General features: G+C 64.6%; 2 protein-coding genes across 2 annotated transcripts in view; both read right to left on the reverse strand.

Moving 5' to 3' along the window:
• The window catches only part of EPPK1 (epiplakin 1), a 14,688-nt gene extending 5,169 nt beyond the window's left edge, over nt 1-9,519 (reverse strand). Inside the window, exons 1-3 of the mRNA XM_027908460.1 lie at nt 9,496-9,519; nt 8,681-8,739; nt 17-6,083 (exon numbers count right to left, since the gene is read on the reverse strand). Of these exons, the coding sequence (XP_027764261.1) occupies nt 17-6,083; nt 8,681-8,739; nt 9,496-9,519 (6,150 nt within the window). The remainder of the gene's footprint in view (nt 1-16; nt 6,084-8,680; nt 8,740-9,495) is intronic.
• Nucleotides 9,520-15,137: 5,618 nt separating this feature from the next.
• The window catches only part of PLEC (plectin), a 56,073-nt gene continuing 51,370 nt past the window's right edge, over nt 15,138-19,840 (reverse strand). The window contains exons 61-70 of the mRNA XM_027908461.1: nt 18,751-18,939; nt 18,343-18,457; nt 17,964-18,130; nt 17,460-17,622; nt 17,234-17,388; nt 17,081-17,155; nt 16,684-16,801; nt 16,331-16,515; nt 16,129-16,249; nt 15,138-15,948 (exon numbers count right to left, since the gene is read on the reverse strand). Coding sequence (XP_027764262.1) covers nt 15,902-15,948; nt 16,129-16,249; nt 16,331-16,515; nt 16,684-16,801; nt 17,081-17,155; nt 17,234-17,388; nt 17,460-17,622; nt 17,964-18,130; nt 18,343-18,457; nt 18,751-18,939 — 1,335 coding nt within the window. The 3' untranslated portion in view covers nt 15,138-15,901. The remainder of the gene's footprint in view (nt 15,949-16,128; nt 16,250-16,330; nt 16,516-16,683; nt 16,802-17,080; nt 17,156-17,233; nt 17,389-17,459; nt 17,623-17,963; nt 18,131-18,342; nt 18,458-18,750; nt 18,940-19,840) is intronic.

Consider the following 19,840-nt stretch of genomic DNA (forward strand, 5'->3'; position numbering starts at 1 on the left):
CTCTCTTCTGCCTTACAGCCTGGAAGAGGGATATTTTAGCTCCTGTTTGATCGGTGTATCCCGTCACTGCTTTCTCTGCCAGCAGCAGTTGCTCGTGCAGTTCACTGCCCACCAGCCCAGATGACACAGCCTCGTCCACCGACAGCTTCTGGTTGTTCAGGGGGTCGATGAGGAAGCCGGTGGCCGCCTGCGCCTCCAGCAGCCCCAGCGCACACTGCTCTGTGAGGAGGCCCCTCTTCAGTGCCTGGTAGATGCTCATCTTCTCCTTCCTCGATGGGAGAAGAACCCCGGCGATGCTCCCAGTGCCATCCAGGTACCTTTGGATGGCGTCCCTCTTTGTGAGGGTGGCAAGTGTTAAACTCCCATCGTGCAGCTGATCCAGGGTTTTCTTGTCAATTATCTCAGAGCTGAACAGTTCTGACACTGACACCTCCCCCCGCAGTCCTTTGACCTTCAGGGCTTCTGCTCTTTGCTCTGTGTCCTCGATGATTTTTAAGATGAGGGATATCAGATCTTCCAGTGTCAGGGTTTTGCTTTTGTACTGCATCACCAGCTCTTTCCTCTTCTGCTCCGAGATGTAGTGAGAGCAGAGCACTTCCCAGACGGAAACTGTCTGATCCTTAAACTTGCCAACTTTCACTTGGAGGGGCTTTGAGCGCAAAGCCTGTTTGGTGGACTCATCGATGTAGAAGTACTTCCCTCCTTCCTTTACGACTTGCAGCATATACAGCCCCGTCTCGGGGTCTTGGACACATCTCTCCAGTAGTTGCATGTAGGTCAGGTTCTCGTGGGTGTTGGGGTCGAAGAAGCCCTTGGTGTCGTCGCTGGGGTCAGACAGGATCTGGCTCATCTCCTGGTCGAAGTAGCCGCGTTTGTAGGCCACCTCCACGGGCAGGCGGTGGCTGTGCACGGGGTCGATGATGCCGCCGGTGGCGATCTGGGCCTCCAGCAGGCGGATGCCGTGGCTCTTCACAATCAGCCCCTGCTTCATGGCTTCGAACAGGGACATTGGGGCTTTCGTGTAGGGGTCGGTGTAGCCCGTCACGGCTCTCTCTGCACAGAGCAGCTTTTCAAAAATCTCCCCTCCGATCAGACCTTCCTTTAGCGCTTCCTCCACGGAAAACTTCTGGTTTTTCTCAGGGTCGATGATGTAGCCAGTGGCTGCCTGCGCCTCCAGCAGCACCAGGGCAGTCCCTGGCCTCAGGATGCCTTTCCACATGGCCTGGTAGATGCTCATCTTCTCATTGCTTGGCTGTATAAGGACCCCTGCTATGAAATTGCTGCCCTCCAGGTACCTGCGGACAGACTCCATTTCAGTGACTTCTTTGACTGTTTTCTTCCCCTGGTTGAGCTCATCAAGGGTCTTTTTATCTATGAGTTGGGACTGGAAGAGGTCACTGGCAGATACTCTTTTCCGCAGGCCCTGGAATGCAAACTTCTTGCCTTGTGCCTCAGTCTCTTGGATGATTGTGGTGATAATTGTTGTGATTTCCTGGAGCACTTCAGCCTTCTCATCTTTGTATTTTTGCACCAGTTCTCTTCTCTTGCTGTCTGAGAAGTATTCAGAGTTGAGGAGGTCCCAGACAGACACCGTCTGTCCCTTGAACCGCCCCACGTTGACACAAACAGTCACAGATTTCAGCACTTCCATGGTCTGTTCATCCACACAGAACATGGCATCTTCTGACAGAGGGAGGAGCCACAGCCCCGACTCAGGCTCGCGAATGCACCGCTGCTTCAGCTGCTCATAGGTCACGTTCTCCTTGGTGTTGGGATCGAAAAAGACCTTGGTGCTGTCATTCAGCTGAGACAGGGCGTGGTTCATGTCCTCGTTGTAGAAGCCGTACCTGCACGCAGCCTGCAGCGGCAGGTGGAGGTGGTGGATGGGATCAATGACCCCTCCCGTGGCCAGCTGGGCCTCTAGCAAGGGAACAGCCTCTCCCAGGGGGATCAGCTCCTTCCTGAGCGCTTGGCACAGGGAGATGGAGCTCCCTGTGTAGGGATCCGTGTACCCCGTCACGGCCCTCTCAGCGAGAAGGAGTTTCTCGGTGAGCTCTTCGCCCACAACAGCCGCTCTCACAGCATCCCTCACGCTGAGCCTCCGGTTTGTTGCGGGGTCAGTCAGGTATCCTGTGGCTGCCTGAGCCTCGAGCAGCCTCAGAGCAGCCCCAGGGAGGAGGAGATTGTTTTTCATGGCATCATAGAAGCTCATTTTCTGTTTGGATGCCTCTATGAAGACGCCGGCGATGCTGCCTGTGCCCTGCAAGTACCTCTTCACGCTCTCCATCTCAGCCACTTCCTCAGGAGTTCTTATGCCCTGAGCCAGTTCCTCGAAGGTCTTCTCAGAAATTATGCCCGTGTCCAGCAGCCAGACCACGGGGACACTGCCCCGCAGGCCCTCCAGGGAGATCTGGGTCCTGGCTTTCATCTCCATGTCCCCCACGAGCCTGAGCACAAGAGCGACCAGCTGCTGCAGCGACAGCTCCTCAGAGCGGAACCTCTCCACGAAGTCACTCCTCTGCTCCTCAGTGAAATAGCCTGAGTGGATGAGCTCCCAGAGGGAAACCCCTTTTTCCTTCACCACGGTTTCCTTGAAAATCCGTTGGATTTGCTCGTCGGTGTAGGCAGGAGCAGCAGCCTGGGGCAGAGGCAGCAAGTGGAAGCCAGAGACGTCGTCCTTCTGGCAGCGCTGGATTAGCTCAGCGTAGGTCACGGACTCTTTGCTGTCCGGGAGGCAGAAGGCTCTGTGCTCATCACTGGGCTGGGAAAGGGCCTTGCTCGTGTCCTCATCCAGGCACCCTCGCTGCTGGGCTGACTCCAGGGGGATGTAGTGGCCACACGCCGGGTCGATGATGCCTCCTGTGGCCATCTGCACCTCCATGAGCTGCATGGCCCGTTTGTCCTCGATCAGGCCCTTCTTCATTGCCTGGAAGAGGGGGATCTTCTTGCCTGTGAAAGGGTCTTTATAGCCTGTCACGGCCCCTTCTGCGTGCTGCAGCTTCTCGTGGACGTCTGGGCCGATGACTCCCTCCCTGACAGCCTCGTCCACACGGAGCTTCTGATTGTTCACGGGGTCGATGATGAAGCCCGTGGCAGCCTGGGCCTCTAGCAGGGGCAGAGCTACTCCTGGCACCACAATGTTCTGCTTCATGGCCTCATAAATGCTCATCCTCTGGTTTGATGGCTGGAGGACAATCCCCCCAATGCTGCCCGAGCCATAGAGGTACTTCCTGACAGAGTCCATGTGCAGGACTTGCTCTGGCGTGACGGATCCCTCCAGCACCTTCTCAAACAGGGCCCTGTCAATGACGCCCGTTTCCATCAGGTGGTAAGCACTGACGCTGCCTCGCATGGCTGGGAACTTGATGGGGGCCCATTTCTTCATTTCCTCCTCCAGCATGAGCCGGATTTGCTCCAGGCTGAGCTTCCTCAGCTGGAAGTGGTTGAAAATCTCCCGGCGCCTCCCCTCGCTGAAGTACTCAGAGTTCAGCAGGTCCCACACAGAGACCTTCTCACCCCGTAAGCGCCCAAACCTGACGGGCAGCCAGGAGCTCCTGAACACCTGCCTGGTGGCCTCGTCGATGAACTGCCGCTTCCTGCTGTTCAGAGGGAGGAGGCAGAGCCCGGTGGAGGGCTCGGTGATGCACTTCTCCTTCAGCTGCAGGTAGGTCAGGTTCTCGTGGGTGTTGGGGTCGAAGAAGCCCTTGGTGTCATCACTGGGGTCGGAAAGGATTAAATTCATCTTCTTGTCGAAGTAGCCGCGTTTGTAGGCCACCTCCACGGGGATGCGGTGGCTGTGCACGGGGTCGATGATGCCGCCGGTGGCGATCTGGGCCTCCAGCAGGCGGATGCCGTGCTCCTTGACAATCAACTCCTTCTGCATGGCCTGGAAGAGGGAGATCTTGCTCCCCGAGTAGGGGTCTCTGTAGCCAGTGACCGATTTCTCCGCAGCCAGCAGCTTGTCGTAAACGTCGGGGCCAATGACGTTCGCTCGCAAGGCCTCGTCCACGGAATACCTCTTGTTGGCAGTGGGGTCAATGACAAACCCCGTGGCAGCCTGTGCCTCCAGGAGGATCAGAGATGTTCCTGGCCTTAGAAGTCCTTTCCGCTTTGCCTGGTAGATGCTGATCTTCTCCTGGGAGTCGGGGAGCAGCAGCCCCCCGATGCTTCCTGTGCCCTGCAGGTACTTCCTGACGGTGTCCATGCCAACAACTTCCTTGGCTGACGTTTCACCTTCCTTGAGTTTCTTAAACAAGTCTTTGTTGATAATTTCTGAGCTCAGGAGCTGGTCAGCTGTCACCTGGTCCCTCAGGCCCTCGAAGGTGACGTTGGCAGTGGCAGCCATTTCCTCAACAGCAGCTCTGAGGGACTCACCCAGTCCTTGCGTGGAGAGTGTTCCTGACAGGAACTGCTGGGCAAGAGCAGCTCTTCGCTCACCCTGGATGTAGTCAGAGAAGAGGAGTTTCCAGAGAGACACCGACTTGCCCTTGAACTTCCCTACAGAAATGGGCACCTGTGTGTTTTCCAGAGCCATTTGGGCCCTGTGGTCAAAGAAGAGAGGGGTTCCCTGGGATCCTTCACTGCCGTCCCCACCAAGTGGCAGCAGCAGGAGCCCCGTGCCAGGATCGGTGACGCAGCACCGCAGCAGCTCCGAATAACTCAGCTTTTCTTTGGAGCTGGGGTCAAAGAACCCTTTCATGTGGTCAGGAGGGCTGGAGAGGAGCTGTCTGGTGGCCTCGTCCAGGTACCCCCACTCGCAGGCTGTCTCTGTGGGGACACGGAGGTGTCTGCCTGGAGCAATCACACCCCCCGTGGCCATCTGAGCCTCCAGAAGACAGAGGCCATGGTTCCTGGGGACAAATCCCTTCCTGATGGCTTGGAACAGAGAGAGCATTTCCCCAGTGGAGGGGTCTCTGTATCCAGTGATGGTTTTCTCAGCTGAAGACAGTTTCTCATGAAGCTCTGGGCCGATAAAACCAACCCTGACAGCCTCATCCACTGAGTAAGTTTTGTTCTTCAGGGGGTCTATCAGGCTGCCAGTGGAGGCCTGGACTTGCAGGAGCATCAGAGCAGCACCAGGCACGAGGAGATGCTCTCTCAGGGCCTGGTAAAGGCTCCTCTGCTCCCCAGAAGGCAGGACAACCCCAGCCACACTCCTCGTCCCACGCAGGAACTGCTGGACAACATCATTCTCTGCCAACTCCTGCGCAGGGACTCTTCCCTCCTCGAGGCCTCGGAACACGTCGTGGCTGATGATGCCAGAGTCCAGCAGGTCCCTGCTGCTCACCCTCCCACCCAGCCCTGGGAATGTGACTTGCAGGGGCAGGAGGAGGAAGCCCGAGGCGGGATCCACAACACATCTCTTCCTTAGCTCCCAATAGGTGACCTTCTCTGTAGTACTGGGATCGAGGAATGCTCTGCTGTCCTCGTGGCTGGGGTCAGAGAGGTGCTGGCTCATCTCTTCATCCAAATATCCCCTCTCACAGGCTGCATCCACCGGCAGTCGAGCCCCGGTGGCCGGGTCGATGACGCCTCCGGTTGCCATCTGGGCCTGGAGCAGTCGGGTGCCTTGCTCCCTTCCCACCAGCTCCTTCTGCATTGCCTGGTACAGGGGGATCTTCTCTTCTGTGTAGGGGTCCAGGAAGCCAGTGGCAGCCCTCTCTGCTGCAAGCAGCCTCTCCTTTAGCTCCAGCCCCACCAGCCCCAGTCGCACGGCTTCTGCCACCGAGACGCGCCGGTGCGTCACCGGGTCGGCGATGGAGCCGGTGGCTGCCTGGGCCTCGAGGAGGCTGAGGGCCGGATCCAGGCTCAGGAGATGCTCTCTGGTGGCCTCATAAAAGCTCATTATCTTCTTTGAAGCCTCTACATACACGCCAGCAATGCTGCACGCCGCCTCCGAGGGCTCCCCGGGAGCATCCGGCCCCGCCGCGTCCCTGCCAGCTGCTCTCGGCTGTTTGCACGGCATCGCCTCCTGGCACAAGTGGGTTTTCCCTGGCATGTCTCCCCCGGGGAAGCTGGGAACAGCGTGGCCATTCACTGCTGGCTTGCTCTCCATCCTCTCGCTGCAGGCCTTCCACAGGACTCTGGAGAGAGGGGGGAGAACGGGAGAAGGGTCAGTGAGAAATCAACTTTTTTATGCTTTGCGTGTTAAATACAGGGAAATCAGAAACATAAATAACCCCAGGCAGGAGGAAGTGACAGCCAAAGGCTGAGCACGTCTGAACCTGATATGCCACCCCAAGGGATCTGGCCGAGCTCAGAGTCGATGGAGGAGAAGCTCCACATGCCTCAGCCATGTGCACTGGCACCCAGAAACCCCTCATTTTCTGGGCTGATCCCACAGTGTGGGCAGCAGGAGAGGGGCAGGATTCTGCCCCACTGAGAGGAGACCCCACCTGCAGAGCTGCCTCCAGCCCTGGGGCCTCAACATAAGGATGTGGAGCTGCTGGAGAGATCCAGAGGAGCCCATGGAGATGCTCCAAGGGTTGGATGGGATTTTAGGCCCCTTCCCACCCAAACCATTCCCTGATTTTGTGATTCCAGGAGTCCCAGCATGCAGGTCTGTGTGCTCCCACTGTGGCTGCTGCAAGAACCCACCCCTCTTTCTGCTGTCCCTCCTTCCCATACTCTCCTAGCAATGCAAGGAGGGCAGAGGCTCCATCTCAGTGAGCAGTGGACACCGGGCAAAGAGTCTCTGGGGCTGCCTCGGAGTGAGGTAACACCCACTCCAAACCTGCCCTCCCGTTTGCAAAGCCCCGGGACACGCTGGGATGTGCCACAGGGCAGTGACAGTGCCCGAGGGAGCAGAGGCCGCGGTGCTGGGCTGTGCACACCGGCAGGTTTGAGGGTACCTGTGGCCAAGCATGGGCGTGCCCAACTCTGGGAGCTGTGGTCAGCCACAGCCTCCGGGCTGCGGCTGCGGCACGTGGTGCTGGAGGAGCCTCCCTGCCCACAGCCTCCCACAGAACGGCGTCTGTGCCAGCACCTATCGGTCCTGGGCAGGAGGCTGTGGAGCCGGAGCATGAGTCCCAGGGAGAGCCGGCGTCACACTGACCCTCCCGCAGAGGTCACATCGAGTGGCGACAGCGTGGACCGGCTGTATCTCACTGCCCGGAGCTCACAGCCCCGCGTCCTGCCCAGTACACCAGTGTAAACACCAGGGAGCGAAGAGCAGCGTGACGGTGCCGGCGGGTGCTGTGCCCGGGTCCCTGCCCACCCCGGGACCAGCCTCTCCAGCGGGGCTCAGTGCTCCCGGCTCCGTCCCCGCGTGTCTCTCCGACCCATTCCATGCCCTCCGGCCACGCCAGCATCTCTTCCTCACGAGGACTCCTCTGTCCCAGCCGCGCTCTGGGCTCGCTGCCCCGCCCGGGGAAAGGTCCCAACAGGAGCCGGCTCCCTCCGCCCGGTGATGTCAGTGCGGCTCGGATCTGCCCAGGCAATGCTGTTTGTGTTTGCAGGATCAGGATTGCGCCCGGCTCCGGCGCCAAGAGGTGGGGACGGCGGCCGGGAGGCCCCGGGGCTGTGCCTGCCTCCGGGAAGGACGGGGAGAGGCGGGGAGGACTCGGGGGTCCCTACGTGATGGGGAAGGGGCGGGTCCTGCGGGGAGGGCGAGGGGCCCAGCTGCTAGCTGAGAGCTGGAGGAGTCACTCTGTCCTGAGCTCTGGGGTGGGAGCGGGGGAGTTCCCCCGCCTCGCAGGGCCGCCCCCTCTGTCCCTCCTTTGGGTGCACACACCCACACGAGCCCGGGACGGACAGCCCTGTGCCACACACCCCCTAAACACACGTCGGGCTGGCAGCACCTCGGCACGGGCTCTGCCCGCCCTGGTCCTGGGGCCGGAACGCTGTTCCTGGCCCCACAACCCTTTCCTGAGAGGGACATGCCGGGTTGGATGGCACTGGCCGTGCTGTGCTTGGCAGGAGCTGGGCCCAGCCCAGCCATGCCGTGGGCACAGCGGTGGGCAGCTCTGGTGTCTGGAGAGTCCCAGGCAGGTCCCCACATGTCTCAGAGCTGAGACGGCCACGGACACCAGCACCAGTGTGGCTTCGGTATCGAGAGCCCCAGGCAGGTCCCCACATGTCCCAGAGCCAAGTCACACCGGCACCAGCACCGGTGTGGCTCCAGTATCGAGAGCCCCAGGCAGGTCCCCACATGTCCCAGAGCCAAGCTGGCGACTGGCACCGGAGTGCAGATGGAATTTGGGCACTGCCACCCATAACTGTGGCAGCTTGAAAACCCAACTCCCATATCGGGGCCGGGGGCCTGAGGATCGAGGTGTTGCCCCCAACCCTCCCCGGGCAGAGAGAGGCAGTGGGTGCACGGCGGGGGAAGGACTCTGCTCCCTTTCATCAGAAGGCGTCAGCTCCACGGAAACTTTGAGTAACCGACTCTGCCTGCGACAGCACGGAGATTCCTGGCAGAGGTGTTGGCACCTGCCGCCCTCCCCGGGGCCACGGTCTCTCCCCGACTCGGGCACCTCTTTCCTGGCATCCGCAACTGCTGCTCTGCGGCTTTCGCTCCTGGCAGCGTCAGGGAACGCGCTAGCACCGGTGGGAGCCGCGGCCCCCCGCGCACCCACCTCCAGCCCACGGCCCCCGCTGTCCCTGCCCACCCACCGCCACCCGCGTCCCTCCCCAGGGCCCCCGACAGCGGCGCTGCCCCCGTCCCGCGGCACAACCGCACCTCTGCACCCGCGGGGAGCACCCGCAGGCCGGCTGGGCAGGGAGAGGCTGCCGGGGGCCCTGGGGAGGGACCGGGAAAAGGGACAGGTTTTACTGGCAGAGGGGACACGGTGTCAGGGAGAGGGTGGCGGAGGAGGTGTCTGAGGAGCAGTGACAGCAGAGCCCTGGGAGGGGCTGGGACTGGGGGTGAGAGCCTGGCGGGGCCGGGGAAGTCTGTGGGGTGGTCTCCGGGGGGACACAGGCCGAGGCCGGGGGTGTTTCAGGGGAGGGAGAGCAGTAGAGAAGTTTTCTGGGTTAGTGACAAAGGGTGATGGAGACAGGGAATGTAGCTGGGGGGCTCTCGGGGGGCCTTGCTCTGAGCGGGCTGGGGGTAGCCCAGCACCCCTTCCCGGGCAGCGCTGCCTGCCCAGCTGCCCCGGCTCAGGGACCACAGTTTCGGGTTCCCCAAATGTCCAGGGACAGAGAGGCTCCTGCCCGGTGCCCGGAGCGGGGCTGCAGTGGGATGGTGTCACATCCTGCCCACGGGGACAACTCCATGCACCCCCCTCACCGGCTACTGTGGGAAGGTGCTGCCAGTCCCTGCCTGCCCCGACCCACCACCTGCCCCTTCCTCGGCACCCGCCGAACCCCTCAGTTGGAACCCCGAGACATCCCGGGCTTTTCCCGGGAGCCGTCCTGTTCGGGCAGCCAACACCTCCTGTCCCGCTCCTGGGAAGTGCCGGGGTCAGGAATCACCATCCTCCTACTGCCCCAGGAGGGGTGGCAGTGCCCAGGTGCCACGGTCGCGCCCCGGCTCCTGGCTCAGCCCCGCCAGACCGGCAGGCGGGAGCGGTGCCGCATTCCGCACATACCGGGACCGGGCGAGCGCTTCCGTCCCCTGCTGCCCCCCCGGTACGGCCCGCAGTGCCCAGCCAGGCCCCGCTCCACCCCACCGCTCCCACCTGCGCACGGTGATAGCAGAAGGGGCTCACCTGGCAGGTGCCCGCGATCCCGCTGCTTCACCGCTGCTTCCTGCCCGGCACCAGAGCACGTTTAAAACCTTGCCCTTCCCCGCCCCTGGGGATGACACACCGGCCCAGCCCTGCCAGAAACTCGCAGGCCAGCCCTCCCCACGGCTCCCTCTGGGTGCTGGAGCCCCCCCCCTCGCAGGGGTCCACCCATCCCAAAACAGCTGCGGTGTGGGAGGTGGCCCTGCCCCAGTGGGCAGTGCCCTCTGCAGAGCAAAGAACGGAGACCCCCTTCCCCGGGGCCAGCGCTGCCCTCATCCCCAGCAGCCCCTCATCCTTCTCCCCACCACACCCCAAACCCTCCTCTCCACCAGCAGTGCCCCTGTGCCTTGTCCTGGCTGCAGCTGCAGGGCTGACAGACCCCACTGCGGGCCTGACCCCACAACCACAGCGGCTGGAGTGGAGAGGAGGACCCTTCCCTGCTCCCTCCAGCCTTGTCCACACCCCTGGATGTGCACGTGCAGCCCGAATTGCCCAAAACATGCCCAAACCACCTCATTGCCACCTGAGTCACCCAAACACCCCTGCCCTGTCTCCGTCACCAGCCCCACGCCCTCTCCCCAGACCCTGCTTGCAGGTTCACACCCCGCTCCTGCTCTCCCCAAGCACCCCCTGCCCTCTCCCTGCTGCCACTGATGCTCAGCGGGGCCCAAGAGAGCAGCAGGCGCTGCAGAGGGGGAGGAGCCCTTTGGGCCCACCAGGGCAAGGGGGTCGCTCCGCAGCCTCCCCCGGCACCACCCTGCAGGGTGAGGTTCTGTGGAAGGGATGGGGCACTTGGGTAAGATGTTTATGGTGTGTGGGAGTGTGTTGTCTGGAGAGGTGCCGGTATCCAGGCACGGGCCTGGCCAAGGCGAGCCCGTAATACGGCATGGCACGCTCCGGTGGGCACCGAGCCCCGGTACCCACGGTGGGTGCAGCCAGCCCCCCCCCAGCAGTGGCAGTTCCCCCCATGTGGAGGAGCATTCCCATGGTAATGGCACTGCCAAACTCCTGGACAGAAAACCCTTTCTGTGCCTGCTGTTCCAGCAGTGCTGAGCCAGTGACCCGGGAGGGAAGAGGGACCCTCAGGAGGGTCACCCAGAGCTGTGGGGCCAAGACAGAGGCTGGTCTGCACAACGTCCCAGACTCACAGGGCGATGTCCAAACAGGGGCAGCACCAGTGAGAGGGACGGGGGCTGCATCTGCCACCATACCCATCCCAGCTCCTGTGGCCCGTGGAGAGGTGGCTGCATCCCAGAAACCAGCGCAGGTTTCTGACAGCTTCCCGGTCACCAGCAGAAGTGTCACTCCCAGGAGGTGCCAAGGAGCTTTAATCCATCAGCAAACAGGGATAAGTGTTTGCCGTCACCGCAGAGCGCTCGGCGCCGCCACAGTGGAGTGGCTCGGTGCTGGCACTGTGGAGCTTCCCCCTGCCGAGGCTCCAAGGTACCAACTCACTCCCTCTGTGATGGGGTGGGGGCCAGCAAAGCCTCCCTACAGCCTCCCCAGGACCCTGTGACCTGCTCTGGGAGATAGGACAGCCCCGGGGCTGCAGCAGGACTGAGCACAGGCAAGGTCAGTGGGGCATCACCACCCCACTGGGCTGCAGGGACAGGCAAGGACGGGACCTCGGGTCCCTGCCTTGGCAGCACAGCTGAGCACACAGCAACCAGTGCACTGTCCTGGGCCAGACTGGGCTGTGCTGGGCCAGACTGGGTTGTGCTGGGCCATACTGAGCTGTGCTGGGCTGTAATGAGCCATACAGGTCTGTGCTGGGCCATGGTGGGCATTACTGCACCTTGCTGGGCAATACTGGGCTATAATGAGCCATGCTGGGCTGTGCTGGGCTGAACTGGGCCATACTGGGCCATGCTCTTCCCACCAGCATGGAGTGGCTGTTGCTGCCCGGGGCGATGGGAAGGGGCCGTGGTGGTAAATGAGCCGTAAGGAGCAGCTGCGATTCCAGCGAATCCAACCCAACCACGTGCGGCTTCATCAAAGCTCCTCGGCTGCCAGTGAGGATGGGGAGTGACCGGCCTGGGCACCTCTCCCCTGCCCGTGGGCGGCCACAGCTCCCGGAGCCTCAGTGACACCCCTGCCGTGCCGCTGTGGAGCCCACAGGGCCGGGGGGATGTTGGCCGTGGGGAATTGGGGAGCCCAGAGGTGCTGGGATGTGGTCACTCGGTGCTGGACGAGCCACCCACAGAGGGAAAGCCTGCCCTGGTGAGTTGGTGCCCGGCCGAGCTGGGTGTCACGGGTGCACTGCCAGAGCCGCAGTGCCCGGCCAGGTGGGTCTGAGGGACAGGGCTTGGGATGAGCTGGCAGTGCCAGTGATGGGTCCTGGCAGTGACCACTCCAGCCCCCACAAACTGTGCTGCCACTGGCAGGGCTCCTATCTGCAGGGACATCCCACCCAAGCCCCCAGCGCTCACACACAGTGCCCGGCATCACCAGGCACGCATGCCCCCTGCTCCGTGTCCGTCTGTCCCAGATGCTGTGGGTCTGGGCCCACGGACAGCCTGAGGGCCAGCAGCACAGGGCACAGCCCCCCAGCTCTGGAGGATCTGGCAGGGGGCTCAGCACATCTCTGGGGTGGCAGTGGCAGCACGAAGAGGACGAGCCAGCTTGGGCACAAGACGCCACCCTCCCCATCCCTCCGGGAGGACGCCGGGGAAGGGGCGAGGCACAGCGGGAGCGCGGCCCAAAGCCGCTCCTGGGGCCAGCGCTGAGCTCAGCACCGGGAGGGGCCTGCCAGGGCTCTGCTACCCAGGATCGGTGCCCACACGCACAACCTTGGTCAGGTGAGAGCGGGTGCTCGCGCACAGGCTCACGCACATCTGCCACACAAGTGGTTCTGCACGCTCACATCTGCCACACAAGTGGTTCTGCACACTCACATCTGCCACACAAGTGGTTCTGCACACTCACATCTGCCACGCAAGTGGTTCTGCACACTCACATCTGACGTGCAAGTGGTTCTGCACGCTCACATCTGCCACGCAAGTGGTTCTGCACACTCACACACGTGTGTGCCTGGACATATTCTGGCCCTGGCCGGAGATCAGGGCTGGTGTGCTGATACCAACCCGCCTGGTACCAAGGCCTCCAGCCCCGCCAGACTCCGTCATTACTGCGCCATCATCTCCAGCCCTGCTGGTGTTCCAGCCCTGTGCCCAGATAGTGGCTTTGCACGGAGCAGGATGGGGGCCCAGAGGGTGCCTCTCACTCCTTCCCCACCCACACCATATCCAGGTAAGGGCTCAGAGGGCTCTGGGCTGCTGTGGCTCTCTCCCCTTCCCTTTCCACACCATACCTGGGTACTGGGCAAGGGCTTCTCCCAGGACACGGATGCAAACTGCAGGTGGGAGCTGGAGCAGCCTAGGACACAGCTGTGCCAGGGCCAGGAAAGCTGGGAGCAGAGTGGTGGGAGCTGGGCTGTGCACTTTTGGACTGGAGGAGCTGTCCTGTTTTTCACACCCCAGAGAGGGAACAGGAGGTGTCTGGGGGGATACACCAGAGCAGTCTCCCCTTTGCCAGCCCAGCCCCAGGGCACGGCACTCACCCTGCGGTGTGGCCGGACCCCATTGCCTGGGATGAAGAATGTGGCTCCAGCCACAGCCGGTGTGGCTGCGTGGGGTGTGTGGGGTGGGATGTGTGGCAGGGCAGGCCCCACTCCCAGGGTTCCCACAGCCAGGGCAAGTTCAGGGGTGGTTGGGCAACAGGGTGGCACCTGCCTCCTGCTCCCTGTGCGGGGGCCACCCGGCTCCACAGGGCACACAACGGGACAGCTGCTCTGGCCTGTGAGCAGGACCACGGGACCCAGCTCAGGGGCTCGGGGCTGAGCACCAAGCCATGACAGTCCCACTCAGGGCCAAGCTGCCAGTCTGGCTCCCCACTGCTGCCACCTGCTCACCCGCTGCCCCAGTGACGTGATCCCCCAAACCCAGCACACGCTGTGGCCCACAGAGGCTCTCCCAGTGCATCCCTGTTCCTGTCTGCCTGCGGATGGTGCAGCCCCACTGGGACCCCACGTCCCCATCCTTGTGCTCCGGGTGGGTGTCTGTCCATCGTGCCACCCCCAGCCCCGGGGGGCTGCACCCGCAGGGTCTGTGTCTCCGTGTAAACACCTTGCAAACAGTTTGGTGTTTGCCCAGCCCGCCCGTGCCTGCTGCCTTTGCCTCCCGAGCCAGCGCCGTCGCCCGGGGCTCAGGATGCGGCTGACACAGGCTGCGGTGCCGGTGGTGCCGGGCGTGTTGCCCCAGCTGGGAGTGGTGGAAGAGATTTCCATAGGCACAGGAATGTGCAACGCAACTCGTATCGGCGTTCCAGCCCGTGCCGGCAGCGCTGCGGGACCATCCCGGGACGTGTCGGCAGATGCGCCGTGCAGAGCCCTGGGCTCGGCCCTGCTCCAGGGGGGCTGTGGCAGCGCCGAGCGAGGGGCCCCGATCCAGAGTGTTCATGGGGCTCCCCCGTGCGTGACCGGGGACGTGCCCCGGCACAAACTCACTGGCACAATTCCAGCCCCGGCCCCTTTGGCTCTGTGTTTGTTCAGAAAAGGAGAGTGGAGAGGGGTTTAGGGTGAAACAGTGGAGAAATGGGACTGGAAGCCATGAGAGCAGACTCAGGCAACCAAGAGGGCTGGGATAGGGAGGGGGCAGCCCGGCAGAACCCCAGCACTGGTGGTGGATCAGAGGGAACGGCCACAGCCCCCATTTGTGGGATCTGAGACTTCCCAAGGTGGGGAGGTGCCAGGCAAGGGCTGTGGTACTGCAGTAGCTGGGTACAGTCCCTATGCTCGAGGTGTCCCCAGCTCTCAGAGTGGGGACACAGCCAGGGCCTCCAGACACCCCATCCCATCCTGACAGGCCCTGGGATGGGCCCAGCTGTCTCCCAGCCATTCCGACTGGGCAGGCAGGTGACAGATGCACAGCTGCTGGGACCACGATGCCTGGGGACCGCATGGACACCCCTGGAGCTCTCAGGGCGCTGGGGTGGGTGAAGGGCAGCCAGCACTGTGGGGGGATGCGCCACCACAGGCACCCAGGTATGAGGACCCAGCATCTCCCAGCAGTGCCCAGCGTGGGCACAGCAGGAATGCCAGCAATGCCTTCCTCGGAAAGGAGGTAACCCGGCGTGGTGCCCGCTGGCACCCGCTGCAGCGCCCGGGGCTTGCCAGCCGCGGCTGCGGCGCCGGGCGGCTCTGCCGGTGGCACCGGCTGGGGCACACCCGGTCTTGCCCGGCCACCCCCTGTGCCACCAGCGTGCGGTGTGCGCTGGCTTTGGTGATGCGACACCCTCTCCGGCCATGGCAGCCCAGCCCCGACAGCAGGGTGAGCAGACAGACGGACAGACTGCAGTCCCCTCTCCGAGCAGACAGATGGACAGGCAGAGCATCCCCCTCCCCGAGCAGACAGACAGACGGAAGGGAGCTCCCTCCTTGAGCGGACAGATGGAGGGACGGATGGGCGCTCATAGAAAAAGGAATCTCACTACAGTTTATTGTGGCGGCGGGTGGGGGGGCCCGGCCGGGGTTACATTCAGCTCTACTGCTGTCCGGTTAGCGGGGTGCGTGAGCATGCGGCAGCAGGGCGGGGGTCCCGCTGCCCGCCGGGGCCGCCGGCAGGGCGGGGGCGCGGGCGCGAGGGACCCCCGTCCGTGGCAGCCCCAGCCCCACCGGGGCGGAGGCCGACCGGAGCCGGGCCCCCCCGAGCACACACCGAAGGCAGAGGGGTGAGGGTTAGCACCAGAAACGGGGCTCGGCGCCCGGCCAGGGGGCCCGGGACCCGGGTACCGAGCCCGGCCACCTCCCGCCGGGGCGTGGGCACCAGGGTGGGAGACCCCCGTCAACAACGCCAAATGCCAGGGGGCACCGCGGCCACCCCGAGCTGACGGCACGGGAGAGGCGCAGGGCCCAGCGCGGGGATGCCCGGCCGGACCCACAGCCCCGGGAACTCGCGTGGGGCACTGGGGCTCGGCCACCCCACCCCGCGCTGCCCGATGGAGCCGTGGGGAAGGAGGCCAGTGACCGGGGGCTTGGTGGGTGTCAGGGGATACTTGCATATCCGTCGGGGCCAGTCCCGGCGGGATCGGAGACCGCTCAGCCCCGCTCGGGGAGCCGCAGCGCCGGGCCGGAGCCTCGCGGGGTGCACGGCCGCGGCTTCGCCGTCCTCCAGCCTCGGGGAGGAGGGTCCTGAGTGGGGCCGGCCGAGGGTGCTGGCGTAGGGCAGGCGCGGGGGTCAGCGGCAGGGGCTGCAGCGCTCCGGGGGGGACCCTTCGGGCGGCTCTGCGAGGGTACGGAGGGGTTGGAGCGGGGAATTCTCCCGCACCAGCTCCAGCGCGCCGAGGGCCGGCAGACAGCCACGCTGTCCCGCCCCACACCGCACACCCGCTCCGGCTCCGCCGTGCCCCCCAAACCCCTGCCCCCCAGGGTGGGCAGGGCCCCCCGCAGCCGCACAGCGCTCACCTGGCAGTGCCACAGCCAGGCTCTCCTCCGCCGCGCTGAACTGCAGCTCGGCCCCGTCGGGCAGCCCGGAGCCGCGGGAGCGTGGACACCGATCGCCGGAGCGCGTCCTCCGCAGCACCGACTGGGGAGGGAGAGGGTCAGTGCCTGGGGCGGGCGGGCTGGGAAGGGGGGGGAAGCTTCTGGAGGGGTTCACAGCCCTCACCTTCCTGGCCAGGGGGCTGCTGGGGGCCGAGGCGCTACTGTAGAGGCTGAGGCTGGAGTTGGAGCGGCTCGGGGACAGCACTTTGGAGGAAGCAGCCGACTGGTTCCCCGCACACCTGGCGGCGGCCCCGAAGGTGTCCGGGGACAGGTATTTCTCGTTGATCTTCAGGTTGGTCCTTCCCTTCACTAGGGACGACAGAGCCAGTGAGGGGGCTGGCGATGGGGTCCCAGCAGTGCAAGACCCCATGGGCTGCACCCTACATGGCCCCCACCCCACTAACCCACTTGGCCCCACAGGCACAGGGAACAGGAACTCCACTGCACCAGTGCCCGGCCTGGGACCCTCACACCCACCTCTGCAGGGGTCGTTCTTCACCAGGAACTCATCCAGGGCGATCCAGCCCCCGCCGACCCGCACCATGAGGGTGCTGCGCAGGATCCGCACCATCCGCAGCTGTTGGGACTCCCCGAACTGCGGGGAGAGAGAGATCGGGGCAAGGTGGGGCCTGGTGGCTTCAGCAGGGCTGGGATTAGGGGAGGGGGTGCCAGAGCAGTACCAGCACCCAGACCTGCCCACCCCTGCAGCCCCTCAGTCCCTGCTGGCTCCGCCTTCCCATGGGGCCAGGGCTCCCTGGGCCATGAGGATGTGCCCCCTCCTTGCCACGGGACACGGGTGCTGCAGGAGCCCTGCCCAGGGCAGGCTGTGCACAGGTGTAGGACCAAGCCCGGATCCCCACGGGTCAGCACTTACCCGGTACCTGTTGGCGCTGATCTGCTCCACCTGGAAGCGCTTGGCACAGTTGCACTGGGCCACTTGCCTGTTCACCTGGGGGGCCACGCTCAGCTCAGCCCCAGGTGGGTCCCGCACCCTTCAAGCCCCCCCTGCCTCCACCCCCCAGCACACCTCATCCTGGATCTGGTCGGCGTCGGCAGAGCGGCGCAGAGGGTCGCGGTTGGGGTGCAGAGCACTGACGAACTCATAGTAGTCGATGAAGCCGTCGCCGTTCATGTCGAAGATGGTGGCCACGGCGTTCATCTCCAGGACGTTGGTGGGGAACTCTGAGGGTGGACAGGGACCCTCAGCCCCCTCTGCCAGCCCCCTCAGCCCCCTCCAGCCCCCCGGCACCCACTGGAGGCGAGGACGCCCTCGATGAACTCCCGCTGGCTTATGCGCCCGTCCTGGTCCCTGTCGATGCCACGGAAAACATCCAGGACCCGGGACTTCATCTGGCTGATCCACTGCATGTAGCGCTTCCTCCAGACCCCAAAGTCAAAGTGTGCGAACTCCTCCAGCTGGGGGGGGGGGGGAGGGCGGCACAGACGGGGATCAACACGCTGGCAGGACACCCCAAGCCCCTCCGTGTCAGCCAGGGTGACCGCCCTGTGCCCGACGCTCAGCTCAGACGCACAGCCTGGCTGCTCCCAGCCCTGGTCCTGTCGAGGCCTCTTGGGGGGAGCAGCTGCCCAGAACCCCCAAAATGCACCTACCTCCCACGAAAGGAGCTGCTCACACCCACGCCTGGCCAGCAGGACCCCTGGGGTGCCCCTTCTCCCACGGGAGAAGCTGCCCAGGACTCCAGAGTGCCCCTACCTCCCACGGAAGGAGCTGCCCGGGACCCCCAGGGCCCCCTTACCTCCCGCAGGCGCTGCAGGGCTGTCTCCAGCCGGTACTGCCGGTCCAGGGCCAGCAGCCAGAGCTGCTGCCAGCGGTGCAGGAGCTGGGCCATGAGGGGCGTCTGGGGCTCCAGCCCCCCGAGCGGCACTGCCGCCGCACCCTGTGCCTTCCCACCGCTGCGGCGCCCTGCGGAGACGGGCAGTGAGGGGACAGCCAGGGGAGCGGTGAGGGGACAGGCGGGGGAGCGGTGAGGGGACAGCCGGGGGAGCGGTGAGGGGACAGCCGGGGGAGCGGTGAGGGGACAGCCGGGGGAGCGGTGAGGGGACAGCCGGGGGAGCGGTGAGGGGACAGCCGGGGCTCTGGGGCGTGGCGCTGGGGGCGATGCTGGGGATCCTTACGTGTGGCCAGCCGGCGGGCGGCCGGGGGGGCCAGATCCACCGCCAGCTTCCGCTTGCAGCTTTTGGTGACCTTCTCCACGTCAGGCTGCTTGCGGTTCAGCTCCTCCATGAACACCTGCCACAGAGCGCCGGTGCTGCGCGCCCACCAGCCGTGCCAGCACAGCCCCCCCCGGTGTGCCCCACAGCCCCCACAGCCCAGCCCCGTTGCCCCCTTCCCGGGACCCTCCCAAAGCAGCAGCGTGTGCTGCAGACCTGGTGGGCTCGGGCTGCGCAAAGCCAAAGGTGCCGCGGTGCCTCTGCCAACGTGTGTGAGCGGCACCAAGGGCTCAGCCTGGTGCACCCCAAAGCCCCCGGCTGGGACCGGGGATGACGCGGTCCCCGGCGCTGGCCGGGCGCAGGGTCCCTCACCGCGTGCTGAGCAATGAGCTCCTCCAGCTGCTCGGCCTCCTCCGGCAGCAGCTCCTGGTCCCGCAGCCCCAGGGCCTCCTCGGCCGCCGTGATCCAGTCCATGAGCTGCGCCGTCTCCTCCCGCTCGGCCGCCAGCGCGGCCGCCTGTGCCCGCAGCCGCTCGCCCTGCTGCTGGGCCCAGCTCAGCACCTGCGGGGCAGCGAGGGCTGCTGCAGCACGGGGGGGGTTGCTGGGGCACGGGATTGCCAGCCTGCTGGGGACACCGAGGTCTCTCTCCCGCCCTGACCAGATGCCGCGGGAGCCGTTGCTTTGAGAGGAACGAGTCGGCACAGGGAGCACCAGCCACTCTGGCCGTGGGACAGGCTCACAGACACCCCACCAGTGACGATGGGGCAGGGACAAGGGGGCTCCACGTCCCACCGTGACCGTGGGGCTGCATGGACCACCCCCAGCCAGCAGCCCTAGTGACCATGGGGAGGGATGTGGGGCAGGGCAGAGCTCCTGCTGGGCAGCTGGGGCAGGGCTGAGAGCTCTGCTCCCCATGTGTGGAGGGTGCCCACGTCTGTGCTGGGCAGCTGGGATGGGGCTGAGGGCTCTGCTCCCCATGTGAGGAGGGTGCCCAGGTCGGTGCCATGTGGACGTGCTGGCTGCCCTTGCTATTCGGGGTGAATAGGGGTGAGGGGGGTGGCCCTGGGCAGATTCAGAACAGATCCCACAGGTCTCTGTTCAATAAGGGCTTTGTGTGGGATCACCTGAACCTGCCAGACCGGTCCCGGGAGCGCCAGGAGCCTCTCTCCTGCAAACCCACAATCCTGGGAGGCTCCGAGCCACTGCAGGAGCGGGTTCTGAGGGGAGGGTCCCCGGGACACTGCTCCCAGGTCTCTCTGCCTGGGCTGTGTGGTGGCTGCCATGGCACAGGAATGAGCCACCGCTGTCCAGGGGGGTCTGAGGAGGCCCCAGGTGACCCCCTGTATGGTCTCCAGATGGGGGGGACAACGGGGGGGACACTGGCAAAGCCAAGACTCTCTCCCTGTGCCATCCAGGGCTGAGTGCCCCCAGACACCACAATGCTCCAGTCAAGGGGGCTGTG

The sequence above is a fragment of the Empidonax traillii genome, unplaced genomic scaffold (assembly GCF_003031625.1).
Source record: "Empidonax traillii isolate 1590-97213 ecotype Southwest subspecies unplaced genomic scaffold, ASM303162v1 scaffold1716:size85440, whole genome shotgun sequence".
NCBI lineage: Eukaryota > Metazoa > Chordata > Aves > Passeriformes > Tyrannidae > Empidonax > Empidonax traillii.